The 15,625-nt window shown below is 38.3% G+C and overlaps 1 protein-coding gene across 1 annotated transcript in view; it reads left to right on the top strand.

Moving 5' to 3' along the window:
* The window catches only part of LOC138620899 (receptor tyrosine-protein kinase erbB-4-like), a 299,444-nt gene that overhangs the window by 181,563 nt on the left and 102,256 nt on the right, over positions 1-15,625 (top strand). Inside the window, exons 4-6 of the mRNA XM_069698538.1 lie at positions 2,967-3,098; positions 6,801-6,866; positions 13,762-13,880. Of these exons, the coding sequence (XP_069554639.1) occupies positions 2,967-3,098; positions 6,801-6,866; positions 13,762-13,880 (317 nt within the window). The remainder of the gene's footprint in view (positions 1-2,966; positions 3,099-6,800; positions 6,867-13,761; positions 13,881-15,625) is intronic.

Raw genomic sequence — 15,625 nt, 5'->3', positions numbered from 1 at the left:
TGTTTTGTCTGTGCACATGTACATGTCCAAATGATGGTGGAGCCCTTTGGGATGGTATTATGGGTCTCCTATTGACAGTGAGGGGTTTAAACAGTGTGTTTGAGAGTGTGAATACAGCTCAGCTTCAACTGGAATCAGTGGAAACACTTATTGACCACATGCAAGAATCCCACATTCTTCTTGGCTAAATTGGTTCTTATTAAGTGTCACCTCATACAACAATGGCAACAGAGCTTCATGCAAGGCCCTTGCCTGCCATCGGGAGCAACTTGGCATTCAGTGTCTTGCTAAAGGACACTTTGGCCTGTGGACAGGAGGAACCACCAATGATCCTCCTATCCATAGGCCAAAGTATCCTTTGGTGTCAGAACCACAGCTTTTCATGATGGACAGTACTACATCCATTACTCAGTGCTCACTTGGAATACAGCAAAATAAAGTCTACAATTGCCACAAAGTACACAGTCTTATTTTTAAAGTTACTATTCCTGTTTGCTGCCTCATGTTTACAAGGACATCTTGCAGAGGAGTAGTATTTCCTTTTGATTTGAAGATGTCAGCCACACAAATATCAAATTCAAGGTCTTTGCTGTCTTTTTTAAATTATTGTTGAGTGAAATTGGTCATCTCGAACTGTCATTGAAGAGCAAGTGACAAATAAATGTAATTTGTTTTTTATTGTGGCTACATTTTCCCTCCTTGTTCCATGTGGCCAAATGTGTCTTGGATGTGTTTGCTACAAAATTTGATCTATTCTTTCTTCATCCAGCCAGGATGAAGGGGATAATGCTTGGAGGATGTACATGTATCTTGGCTAACTTGGGTTGAGATTTCCTGCTGGCAGTTTTGTCATAATAACTACTTTGCGTTTGTTTGTTGGGTTGTCCATTGCCCTACTTTGCTGGCAGCATCCTATTGTGCAAACTATTTGAATTTGAGACATGGCCTCCTCCTAGTCGAGCGATATCCCTCCTGTGGTGAGAAGCAGGATTAATTTCTCTCCCGAACTCCCACCGCACATGCAGAAAAGATAGAGAGGGAGCGCTGAGGATGGGGGACGGGTACCTGTGTAGGTAATACCACCACCACCGCCTATTATCCAAGGAGTATCATTTAATCGAGCCTTTGTGGGACAATATTGTATTTGGCTGGGTTTGTGTGGTGCTGGCTGGGCGCCTCATGTACGATTATGTGTCTCGTCGGTTTCAGCCCTGTGTCAGTAATCTGTTTGTAGGGAGATAGAGAACACACAAGCTCTGTAAATAATGCAAATCTGCCACTGGGCCTCATTTCTTCTTTATTTCCCGCCATCCATCTCTCTGTGGCTTTCTTCCATCTTTATTTGTCTCTCTCTTTCTCTTTCCCACTTTTTCTCTCTCGCATAAAAGTCAGGATTAAGCATTCTCTAAACTCCCGCACAACAATAATCTGAACCACCCTCCGTGTCCAATCATTCTACAGACTGTGTGTGGGGGTGTGTGTGTGTGTGTGTGTGTGTGTGTGTGTGTGTGTGTGTGTGTGTGTGTGTGTGTGTGTGTGTGTGTGTGTGTGTGTGTGTGTGTGTGTGTGTGTGTGTGTGTGTGTGTGTGTGTGTGGGTGTGTAGAACAAAAGGAATCAATCCTCCCTCTAAGCCTGATGATCATTGGTATGACAAGGCTAGGCATATTATAACGTTGGGATACATTACGACATTGATGAAACATAAAATTACAAACTTGTTAGGCCTGCTGTCCCTCACTGCTGCTTAAATCCCACATGGATTTAATGTTGTGATGGTAGTGGGGCTTAATTGATTCTGTCTGCTCACAGCATGGGAGGAGAACGATAAGAAAAAACAATAAAATGGAAAAAAATTGTTGTAATAACAACAATATGACACACTTTGACCTGACTGTCTCGCAACGACAGCCATTATCGGATCTGAGTGACTTAAGATCAGCTGTTAACCCTTTAAACTTAGGTTTATCATTTAGTCATATGTTTATCATTGATTCATAATCATCATAATCAATTACATACATGTTCTTGCACCTTCAATAACTACATGGCTGTATATGTTTATGTAAAGTTTAACCACAGTGGAAATGTGACTCTCGTCTCAGCCTGTTGGTTTAACAACGAGAGGTCAAAAGTCAAGCATATTAGGAGGGTTCATAGCCTTATACAAGGCGTGATCAAAAAGCTCTGAGACGGTTCATGTTGCGCGTGAACAGAGCTCACCACAGTAATGTAAGTACGTTTTCATCAACATGTGCATTTGTGAATTCACTATGGACCTTTAGCAAACTGTAGCGGAGAGCGCACATCACATTTTCACAGAGTTGTGCACTGTGAATTTGTCCCCCCAGTATCACACTGTCAATGTTGAGTTGTACTGTGGTGTTCTAAGGTGGGTGAGGGAAAACGTTCGATGCTAACAACCTGAATTGTGGCGCAATGGCAATTGGGTTCTCCAACTTAATACGACACACACACACGCACACGCACACACACACACACACACACACACACACACACACACACACACACACACACACACACACACACACACACACACACACACACACACACACACACACACACACACACACACACACACACACACACACACACACACACACACACACACACACACACACACACACACAGCGAGCTCTTAAGTTCTTAGAGGCATTTCATCCACAACAAACCCAAAACTCCTATCCTGTTCTTCTGCATTGTTGGGAATCACTGTCCAATTCAGTCCATAGGTTTGCTAATAATTCAGACATCAACATGGAGAGTCTGGTCAGGTCTGTTGTAAATTGAAATAAAATGAGAAAGGAAAAGCCATCACTTAAAAACATATCAGAAGAAGGGTGGCGTGATTCCTGAGTTAGGTGCATCCTCAATGCAAAAACAGGTATATACGGAGAAAGCCCTCTGTATGTCTCTATTGACATCATACTCTCTTTGTTTCCCACAGAGATTCTGAGTGGAGGTGTTTATGTGGACCAGAACAAGTTCCTATGCCATGCAGACACAATCCATTGGCAGGACATTGTGAAGAACCCGCGGCTCCATCCTGTGGTGGTGCCCACCAACAGTAGTGTCACATGTAAGTAACTCAACAAGCACACATGAAGAAGATCAAAAGATGTGATTGACATTGGCTTGTATTTTCAGGGTTGTTCACGGTCTGAGAGCAATGCTGTCTCTTTGAGAATCAGCCTGCTTCAGGTTACATTCATACACACCTTGAGGCTGCATTGTACAACTCCAGTTTGATCTGCTTGGCACTGCACAGCAACTCTGGGGCTTAATAGGGTACTGCATCGATTGAGTATTGTGCTTCTACAGTATAACCCTGTTGGATGCATTGTTAAAAAAAAAAATCAATGTGGCAGAACCAGAGCTTTTGGTGTTTTTATTCCATTCATTTTTTTTTTCTTTGTCTAAACCTACATTTCCCACAATACAACCTGACCACTGACAGTTCAATTGGAGCTCATCACACAGAAATTTACCAGATTTTACACAGTTCCCTCTTACCCCACATACACATTTATACAATTTGTTTTAACACGTATTATTGCTACCCAAGACCTTTTCTTTACATTTTTCACCAAACTCTCCTTATTATAATTAGAGCCATGACACAATTGATATTTGGAAAAAATGAATTCCACTACCAACATATGGGCCAATATTCTCTTTCAATATATACATACTGCATACATGTTACACATTAACACTTTTTTTGCAATGATCTCTTAAACGTGGTTATTCAACACTATTGACACCTGTGAGAAACATATTTAATGGAAGCAGGATATTATACAATGTATTGTCTACACTGACGTCAGTGCAGAAACAGTAAACCTCACTTCACCAGGAACTTAATAATTATACATAAATATTAAAAACAAAAACAGCACAAATACATCAATTTCTAATTTATCCCAAGCATTTGTTTTGTAAAAATGTATTTTATATCAGCCAACATACCATACAGTATATACCGATATCTGTGATAGACCAGTCAGCCAGCTCGGCTTTTATTGCACTTTATGAACCACAAAGATGTCATGTCCGGGTCTTTTTTTCAAGCAAATTTAGCTATGAACATTTTTATTTTTATTTTTTTTACTTTTCAAACACTGACAACCTTTTCCTTCTTTTAATTTCTTCCACATGACATATAATATATGTCTTGTCCTTAAAAAAAAGTTTGCTTTACCCTGCTAATGAGGACAGCTGATGACTCATTTGCTTTAACAATTTTGAATGAAAGCATAGCTAGCTCTACCTGACACTTCCTGGCACTCAAATATACAAGAATCTGAGCTCACTCTAAATTCAGCTTTAAAAAGAATATCCACAGCCATTTCACTTGCACACTTGCCATTGGCCTTTCATAAAGTGGCCGTGTCTGGTAAGTTGTGGCTAGGGAAATGGTTCAAAGGAGACACCACATCTTAACCTGCTCCGTTCACAACAAGTTGCCGGGGTGTGAGCACCAAATCACTGTCATCACAATATCACCCCTTGACCCCATTCTGTCACTCTGCTTACCATTATAATTCACAACGACGGCTTGCTCATGTCACTTCAATGCCCTACTATAGCTGGCTGGAAGACATGTTAATGGAAGCTTAGAGTTTATTAGGGTGAAATAAACATACTTAATCTGTCAGAGGTTAGAGGGGGGAGGGTGTAACTGGCTGCCAGTGAAGTAACAATGCATTAAGTCACCTCTTCTGACCTCTTTCTGTTCATTCACTGACTAAACCTCTTAACAGGCTCCTTTCCTCTCGTTATTAATTTAGTGCTCAAGCTGTTTGACATTTAAATCAGTTTTTTTTTTCTTTTTCAGTAGGTTCTTTAAGCATTTTCATTTTATTCATCTACAAATACCAAATTACATAATAAAATGCATTATCATTATGCAACAACATAAAATAACTCTGCCTACATCCTTGGATATCGTCTCACAGCACTTGCTGAAGGCCTCGGATGCATATTAAGAGCTCCAGGCATTGATATTCTGCTCAATCACCATCCTCCCTGCAGCCCTGTTAGCCCTGGATCGACCCCGACTCCTGGGCAAGTCTGCTACCTCTGCCAAACACATCAAGGGTCTCCAAACTTGTAATCCACAACTGAGAACATAATCTCTGTTTCATTCTTAAGGCGACACAAGCTTTACATTGTTATTACTTGTGACCTATTTGTGCCTTGATTGTGTTGTGTTTATTGGTTTCTTTTCAAAAACAGGATTGCAATTTTTGAATTCATGCCTTGTTGACTCAGTTGACACCCCCTCCCCCCAGTCTGTCTTTTGCCTTGCACCATCACTGGTATGGCAGCCGTCACAACATTTTAGCCTGCGGGAACTTTTTTTTAAAAAGCTGTTGAAGATTAGGGTGCAGAAGAGGGTGGGACAGGTTTATTCTAGGTCACTGAGAAAATAGAAGTTCACATAGTAACGGCCTTGGACACTGAATGAAAACTCTTTGACTTCACAGGGCACCTAGCTCAGAGCAGAACAGAGATATTACTAAGTACAGCAGAGGTTCTGTACTCTTGGTACTGTCGGACAAGCACTTATGGCTGGCTGACATTTATATTATTATTCTGTTTGTGCACTGCTTTTCATACAGTCAAGGCCATGGACCTCTTTCGCGGGCGTTGTCAAAGTGCTAGTTTGAGGAAACAGACTGGAGATGCAGAAAAAACAGAAGGACAGGCTGGGAAAAGACAAAAGCAGACAGGGATAGACATTAAGTGAAAGAGAGCTGTAGAGGAGCGATGAATCAGCGAAGGATGGATCGAGGATGAAAGAGATGAAATGTGTGGTGGAGAGGCTCCCAAATGAGAAAAAGAGAGGAGGGCAGAATGTGGAGAGGCTCATGTTGGCCAATAGAGTCAGACCGATGCTAATAGCTCTCATCTGGAGAGGCTGATGGACAGAGGACAGCACTTCTGCACTTATTCAGACTCACTTCCCCCCGCAGTCAATCACTAGACAGTAAATTAAGTCCTTAAAAAACACAGAAAAGCAATGGCTAGAGCTCCGAGGGTATGATGCTGCTTATGCTTCTTTACTGCTTTTATCTCAAACTGATGGGTGCTGGTTGCATGCTGGGCTGATTGAGCGTGGAGTGCCAAAAAGAATCAGCATATTTTCGCAAAACAACCTGTGCATAGTTTTATTTAAGACTTTTTTTTTTTTTTACAGTAACAACATGTACCAGTCAATGTTGTTCCAAAAAACTGAGTTTCATCATTTTTCTTGCATTAAAATAAAAAATACCTGAAAAGCACATTGTTACATCCTGTTTCAAGTGAATGTCAAATAAGATTTGTTGTTTATTACAAGAATGGAAATTTATTTTGATTACATCAATTCAGAAAAAAATCATATCATCATATAAATGACTACACAATACGTTCAGTTCTTGCAAATTGTATTGATTGTCAGATTTTAATTATAATAAGTATCAAGCATTCACAATGCACTTATCATTATCAAGCGTTGTGTCTCAAGAATACTTCCTGCTTATTTAGTCATTGCATTAACAAACTAACACACGCACGCACGCACACACACACACAAATGTAAGCCAAAGAATCAACTACATTTCTCTCACTTCACTTTGGGCTTCAGTGGAGGGACTCCAGCTCAGTGCCTCTGGCTTTTTTGTCAACCAACACACCTTTTGGTTCAACCAATGTTTAATTTTGGATGATGCTGAGCATATTTTTTTAAATTACCATTTGAAATACCAATCACCTCTCTACTTGAACTTGTGTGCAGGTCAGAAATGCCATCGTTCCTGTAACGGTCGCTGCTGGGGACCCAAAGAGGACCAGTGTCAAAGCTGTAAGTACTATATTCGATGAAGACCCACAAGTGGCTTCCTTATATTGCCATCTAGCACAGTTTTAGATCACCATTAAAAGGTAACCAATAATTTTGTGTATATGCAAACATGCATATAGTTTATATTTAATCACATTGTTCACATTAATATAGATTTTCTTTTTATGGTTACAAGTGAAGTTATTTCTTTTCGTTCCTTTTTGACTTGTGCATCTCTTGTTTTGTGATGAGATCTATCTGAATTCATGTGAAACTCAAAACAGCAAAACTGAAATCACGGATATGGGTTTACACTGTAGTGCTTGATTGTGATAAATCTGACTTTCCTCCATACGAGTATGAACTTAGCTGGATCCAACTAATGTAGTATGTGTCATAACTGAGTAACTTCTGAAGGTCAAAAGTGACAATTAGCATACATCTGGCCGTAGCCAGGGACAATTTCCAAGTTGACAGAATGTGATCACATAAAAGCAGGTCAGATTATGCTCAAAAAGCTAAATTTACCCTACTCAGATCTGTTTTTACAAATCTTAACTAGAAATGGAACAATTTTTCTGGCGGTACAGTTAATTTGATAATATCTGAATCTGCTGTATGCCACACAGAGATGAGGTGAAATAATGGCAATGTTATTTTTATTATACAAGAGTACATAATACTGCAATTTTAAATAAAAAAAATTAAGATCATACAGAAGAATAAAAACTATATACCTGTATTTCATTTATCCATTCAGGTTGATATTTAGACAAAGTGTAGGGTGATCTGCGTGTTTGGTTTTCATTGATTTTACAAATTATTACTAAAACACAGAGTTGTAATTGCAATCTCAAAATGAGTTTTCTTATGTGCACAATTTTCTAATCTGTGACTAAATGTATTCCAGACACCTCCAGTTTCAAAGCAGGCAATAAAAATGTCATTTTTGCACAAAATGGAATTCTAATTTCTGTATTAAAATTCACTGGTGAGTCATCTGTGGCATTGGCGATAGTGGTAATAACACTTGTACTTTCCTAAATAAAGGTCTTGTGTTTCCCAGGCATTAGATGCTAGACTAGAAATGAATGTCTTATGAATGATTTATAATTGTTGACTGACACTATATGATATGATATATGATATTGGCTGGTATTTCCAAGAGAGGAACTTCATAATTCATAATAATTCACATTCATGTCTTTTTCCATTATGTCATGGAAATGTATTTTGCCTCCAATAAAAGTCATTTAAATTTTAGGCAAAGCAAACCACTGGTTAAACAGTGTTGTTTTTTTGTGTGTGTGTTAACCACCAGGGGACCTAATTTAGTTTCAGTTTGTGTTTCTTTACTAACACACAGTCGTTAGATCAATTTATAGTCAGCTTTCAGGCAGGTTGCAGCCTTTTAAATGGCCAGATCTTTGCAAGTTATTATAAGGTAATAATGACTAAACCCTCCATCTGTGTTTAACCCACCATTTTACCACCCTTACATAGGGAGACTTCATCTTGAAAATGTTTAGCTTTTCTATAGTGGATAAGACCAAACTCAACACACACTACACAGGTGACTTCATGCAGACAAAAAAAAGACTCATTTTTTATTTGTCCATTACATACCTCTTTGTTCCTCTCCTCTCTCTCCCAGTTTGATTGCGTTCCCCTCTCCATCAATTTCCTCCTCTCTTTCCATCACTCTGTGCGTGGACTACTTCATCAATGCCTTCCAACCCTGGCATGTCTTGTCTTATTTGTTCTGCAGTCGCGATCTCATTAAGATAATGAGGGATGAACTGTTTGACCAGGACCTGTTAACAAAACGTCACAGACGAGGCCCAGACAAGCCCTGGCTCTCCCGTCCGCCTCTTTTTTAGCACTATCTCTCCATCTTTATCCGTTGTGGATGTCATGATTCATTCCTCGTTTTGCCTTGTTTTCCACACAACCTTTAATGTTGTTGTGCTTAAATACATTGAGCAAATAAGTAGAAAAACTGTCAAATAAAAAATTACTTCAATAATGTCTTCTGTGACATTTACCTTAACAATTATTCAACAGTGGCTTTTAATGTCAGCAACTCTGAAGGAAAATGAATACACTCAAGTAAATTACAACCTAAGACAACTAACAGGACTGAGAAGGCCGATTTAACTCTCGAAGAGGGCGACCCTACGAGTAGAAGTAAAAACTTGTTTTTCTCATAGACAACGGGTTATATGGTCTTCACCGATTACGAATAAAGCTTTGATCTCTTTTTTACTTTTAGTTTTTTCTGTCCTGTGCATTGCAAGGCAACATCCAGGTAAACAGGAAGGGGTTTGCAAAGCCTGCTTAGGAGTTCTGGCAAGTGCTCGGCTGGGTATAATGTAGATACTTTTATCTCGTTAAATTAGTGCTCAAGCTTTTATCAGCACCAACCAACTTGATTCGATACTGACTAGTATCAAAAAAATACCTTGATGTTTGTTACCAAATTTCAGTACCAATGCTACACCCAAACTAAAATATTGTCACTAAAATGCATAATTTTTGCTACGTTTACGCAAGAGAAAATCGAATCAGCATTGTACAAAAGCTCTACTTGGGCAGCCCATTCACCTAGATAATATGATTTGGTTTCAACTTTGTTAAATCTGATTAGAATGCCTTATTTTAATCTTTTCACTAAATTTTTGGGAACTTGTCTGCATGTCTTAAATTGTAGCTACACAAAATAACCTTGGTTACGCTCTCTACCTGAAAACTAAAGATTTGTAGTGTAATGTGAAATGTAATGTCCTTTTTCTTAAAATATATTTTATAAAATGGCAATACAAAATTGTTGTTCAGGAACCGGTATCAAACTCATGGTTTCGGTGCTGCTATTGGCTTTGGGATTTTGAACGATACCCAACCCCTGGCAAGTACATTTACTTGCAGCCAAAGCTAAGAAATGGTACCACTCACAATAAATAACTTAGATCACATCTCAAAATATCCAGTGTCCACTGCCCCTTTCATCTTCCCTAAGAAATATCAGCTTTTATAGGAAACTCGTTAGCAAGCATTTGTTCACTTACACATCAAGATTTTACAGAGCAACATTATTAAAAAAAAAAAAAAAAGAAAAGAAAAGAAAAAAAAGTTGTGTTTCTGTCTACCTGATGAATTTAAGTTCAATATTCACTCTCTATTATCTGTTGGTTTTTACCAACTCCTCAGGGGGACATCTGGCTCATTGCTAAATGCTCCACTATATTCACCAACTAACCTTGTGGCTCATTGTGTCTTCAGAAAATAAAATATACAGGATATGAATGACAGTAAAACAGATAATTGCTAAACATTTTGTGCCGCAAATACATGCACCAATTACATTGTTTTTGTATAATATAATACAATAACTTTGTCTTGTAGTGAGGCATTGTTGTAGCTGAAAACTGAAAAATCTACTGTGAATATATACTGATGTAGAGAAAAAAAAAGTGTGGTGTAAAAAGGTCACAGTCAGCACAGTGATTACTTTGGGATATGACAGAACAAAGCATAAATTCTGGGGAATGCAAAAGAGAAAATGGAAACCTCTCATCACCCTTTGTGTCTGCCTGGTGTCTGCTGAACAGCACTGAAACAAAGCTCGGAGGAGAATTGGATCTTCTGATGCACTCAGAAGAGAAACACAGGGAGACTCAAGCTTCAAGTGGTGAATCTTTATCTGTTATATCTGTCGGACAGAAATAACGGATATGTCGGCTCAACCATCCCGCTAGGACCAGATGGAAGATAAAAGATCTGCAGTAATGGCATTTTCTTTATTTTATTCTAGCCACATCTAATTAATAGGACATTGTTTAAGTGTAAATTATTATCAAGAGCATTAATTAGCAACACTGGTTGCAATCCTAGAAACACTTCAAGGAATTCATAAAAATGCTAAAAGTAAAGATACAATAAAACCTTTTCGTTTTGTTAGTGATGCATTTCCTTCTTGAGATTACTTCTAGTATATAAAGAATCACACTGTAAAAGTCAAATGAATTTTCTAAATGAATAGTATACTGGTGTAGAATTTAAGATACCACAATAACCAGTTATTTCGCACTGGCATGTTAGCACTCAAATGTGCGTAAGTGTGCTCTTGAATGTGCGTATGTCTGAACCTTACCTAAGAACAAATCCCAAATAAGAAAACATTGATGAATGCCAGAATCTGCGTGAAAACTGTGTAAGTGCTTTTAAAAAGGAATTTCCTCTTAAGAACAGTTGATGGATGAGACCCAATATGTCCACCAGTCAGATTAAGCACAATATTTATAATGTCCTAATTTTTAATTAGCTTTGTGAAATCTTTTTTCTTTCACCATTGGAAATGTAAGAAACTGCCCATCAGCTGCAACTTTTATAAGAATTTCATCCATAGTCTATAAAAATGTGTTCTTTATGTATAAACAGAAGTAAGCTTTGAGTGAATTTAAACATGGACAATATATTATATCCCATATAAAGATAGAGAGCCAGTGACTTAAACAGACAAACTCTGGTTTGTTGAGCAGTTCGCACCCTTTACACCTATTTACTATTTACACAGACTCTTCAGAAAAATTTCATTAGGACTAAAGTTTCCACTGGAGGAAAAAAAGAGATGTATATTCATGAAGTTCTTTTGGAAACCAGATGTGAAAAAAAAAATTGCTTATGTAAATGGAAAGTGAGAGGCAGTGGTTCCTGTGACTGATGCCGCTGTCCACAGCCTGTTCAAATGGAAGCTTCCAGGCATATTTCATGAGATGGATTCCTTCTGTATTTGTTGTCACCAGCCAGTTTTTTTTCTTCTTTTTTTTTTTCCTTTTTATCAAAGTGGAAGTTTAAAGCCAAATTGATAAACAGTGTTGCGTCTTTCTCCAGCAAGGTCATTTGTTTGACAGAGTGTCTTTTGAATAAAGCAGACCGTTTCATTTCAGCCCAGGCACCGTTAATGGAATGCCACTGATGGTACGTTAGGCGAAGGGTGAAGTGTGCGTGTGTGTTGGCATGTTTGTTTGGCGACTTGTCCGTGGCTTGTATCCATCACGGTGATGGTATCTCGTCAAAGCCATGCTAAAAGGGAAAATCAGCACCCACCAAAGAACTATGTGTAATCTATGCACACACCAATACATGCACTGTCACACAGCAGCATTAAGTTTATACTGTTGTACACAAACATTGTTAGTTTTTCACAGGCACTGTTACAACTTTTTTTTTTTTCCGACTATTTGGATTTTACTGTTACTTATTTTTGTTATTTTTTTTTTACTAGTTTAATTAATTTGACCTGAAGAATGAAGCTGAACAATCTACCGTTACAGAATTCCACATGAATTTCACGTGCAAAAACTCATGACACGTGATTGAAAACATGTGAAACATGTATTTTGCGCATGGGAATCATGTGGTTTTGGAACATTTTCATGGTGTACTGTGTGAAGCCCATGCAGATTCCCATGTGAAATCGTTTCTGCATATTTTCACAATGTTATCATATGTTGCAAGATGTGGTAAACGTGTTATACATGCGTTTTTTTCTGTAAGGGTATGACTACATTTTATTTAGCTTTACTTCATCATTTGTGTTTTTTTCTCACAAACAATGCTACAACATCCACATTTTGGTGGTAAAAACTATTGCCACCACTTGAGTTTCCACTACCAGGGGAGTTAGATAATGAGTTATCAGAGCCTGTTGGTTTTCTCAGGAAATGGAAAATGTACTGATTTTTCAGGCAAAATGGGATTTTGAAAGTGTGATGGAGGAATAGACTCCCAAGTTGTGAACCAGATGCTAAAATAAAGTAAACTATTTTACATAAAAAGCAGCAAGCATTTTTCTTGGAATGGGTATTGTTTTGTGGAAAATACAACCCCAACACTGGTATGGACACACAGGCTGTAGCACCAGGCAAGCCACTGTAAGGTTCTTCTACCATTCGTATAGTATGCACTATTTGTTACTACTATACTATAAATTCTATATAAAACACAAGTGCATAATTTAGACACAGCAGCACTTGTATGCAACTGTTTCATGAGCTAATTTGACCGCTTTATCCTTCCCAAATAGCTTCTAATTCAGTTTCCCTGCTCGTCATATAAATCCCACTGCTGACACTTAAGCTGTGTCTCTTACCAGCTGTCTTTATCTATGAAATGGCAGAGTCCTATGTACATTTACATATGGCTGTCAGGAGGAGAGGCACACAGGCATACGGCAGCCCATATGATTGCAACAGGCATACCAGGGAAAGGCGGACAGATGTTCAGTTTGATGCTAGTACACCGAGTCAGATAGGAATCGCCATGTCTCTGTCACATCCAGCGAGCGACCCTTAGGGGAGCACACAGGGAGACCCAAACATGATTAAAGATAGCTACTAGGTGGCAAAAAGGCTTCAGCTGGACTTACCTCGCTCAGATACACACAGACACACACACAAGCGCAAACAATAGCAGTGTAGATATGGACAGTTAGACTTGTGAGAGGTCAGCCAGCGGCGTGACAGTGGTTGTGGAAGATTATGGTCGTGCATGGACACTTTAGATCAAAGCTTTTTTTGTTTAAATCAATTTCTCCTCAGTACCCTTCATTGGATGTACCTTGATCACATGACTGCCAGAGCAGAAGGAGACTAATTGAACCCCATTCAGTGCTGTCAAGAAGTGATAAAAGAGCGAATTATCCATCTTTTTGATGCCTTTCTTCAATCAGAATATTTGCTCTTTTTTTTTTTTTTTTTACATTTTCATTGACTTATACTTTTTTCCCCCCAATCTTGCTCTAAAGGTAGTTTATATATGGTTCACAAATGTTATGTTGCCACCAGCCATATGAATTAAGAGATCAAATGCATTTTAATTTTGGCGTGACATGTTCTTTGTTTCTGTCCCTCCACAGTAACTAAGACAGTGTGTGCCGAGCAGTGCGATGGACGCTGTTTCGGCCCCTATGTTAGTGACTGCTGCCATCGTGAGTGTGCAGGTGGCTGCTATGGCCCAAAGGACACAGACTGCTTTGTAAGTGAACACACACACACATTCACGTTACATCATTTTGGGGAACGAGAATAACTTCTGAAAATGCTGGTATTCCTGGTGATATTACAACATCAACGTGGTAACCCGCGTTACATTTCCTGATTACGTACTTCACATTTCCTGTTTTTCAAAAATTGGACACATTTCCCTGGTGACTTTTTCCTTCTTTTGATTCAGGGTACTTCTGAAAAAGGATGTCTTCCTTGCACACTAAATCTTTTACCTTAAAATGCCACTTGTATGGCAAATATGATTAGATGACATTTAATTCCCATTTCTTCTTGAGATGACTGTCACTGTTAAATATAGACTTCACCAGGCTCTTCGCCATGTGCTTTATCAGTTTTATCTTTATCCCCCTGCATGTTAAATTTGTTTCTGCGGTTGTAATTCAGAGTACATCACTTCTGGAGCTCCTCTGTCTGACTTATGAAAGGCAAGTTCCTTCTCATGATCTTTTGTTCTTCTGGAGTCTTCTGTCTTCTAACTTGCAATAAATTAGCAAGTCCTTTTGAAGACCCCCCGCATGAGACATCAAAGTCATGATTGTCTTTTATCAAGTTTATTAATTGTCTTTAGATAAAAGACCATATTTCTAAAATATGAATGCGGCTAATACTACATTCACAACTGCATAGTTACAATAAGTGTAACCATAAAATTGTGAACTAAAAACACTGTCCAGTAAGTGCTATTATTAATTTGATGCTACTTTTGTATCTCTTCGTAAGGCCTTGATTGATTCTTATTGAATTTATCAGGCAGTGTAATAAGGTATACATGCAATCCATGATTCAGGGAATCCCTCGGTTTCCGCCGCAGTTTTTAATGTGTTTGTGGGACAGCAGAGGAGAAAAAGAAAAGGAAAAGATAACACTTTTTTGCTGTTCATTTGGTTATGACAACTACGGTGATAAAATGTTGGTATATGGTTATTAAGGAAAAAAGAAGTCATGCTACATGTTTATCACAAAAACAAAAAATCAAATTTGCACATTCCTAAATATACAGTAAATAAACTTAAACCTATCACTAGCAACGCAGTTTAAGATGTTCATATTCGGTTAGTTTGTACAGCCATTAAGGAGCCCTGAAGTTCCATCCTGTCTTATTCTACATGTACATGTATGTGTGTTCGTTTTAAGTGAGGATGATTTATTTCCTGCCGAGCTACGTGACAGAAAAAAATGATGTTACTTTGTGAAAGACAATAAACTTATTCTTCATTCTTATGCATTGAGGGTGTGACCCATGAAGGGACACAATATCCATTTTTAAACTACATACATTTAGTAGACAGAATGGTTTTGAATGCTTCATTGTTTATGTTTCCTGAAAAACTTTGTTGGAAATTTGGCTTGTCAATAAAAAGCTTTTGCCCTCCACCTTTTTCCACAGTGACCACAGACTTTTGCAAGACAACTTTAAGGCCTATGCACCAGTGACAAAACTCAACATTTTGTCCCAGTGGTAATTGCACTGGGTGAATGCAGATTATTTTCTGTCTGCAACATTCAGTAATTCTCAATCTGGTGTGAAGTAAATGTCATGTTTGTATCCTCTCATCATGTTTCAGCACAGGTTTTAGTGTTGTATGTTTTGTATACTCGTAAAGGCACCCTTTCACCTACATGTTTCTAAAATCCAATTAACCTCCTTTATTATATGCATACTCCAGTACCACGAGGGAGAAGTCAAATAGGTTTTTGATTTGAATGAAATAT

Source organism: Brachyistius frenatus, unplaced genomic scaffold (genome assembly GCF_029030835.1).
Source record: "Brachyistius frenatus isolate BFR_SWC_R1_liver_20210118 unplaced genomic scaffold, ASM2903083v1 Contig_27, whole genome shotgun sequence".
NCBI classification, from domain to species: domain Eukaryota; kingdom Metazoa; phylum Chordata; class Actinopteri; family Embiotocidae; genus Brachyistius; species Brachyistius frenatus.
This window is presented reverse-complemented; position numbering and strand designations above follow the sequence as displayed.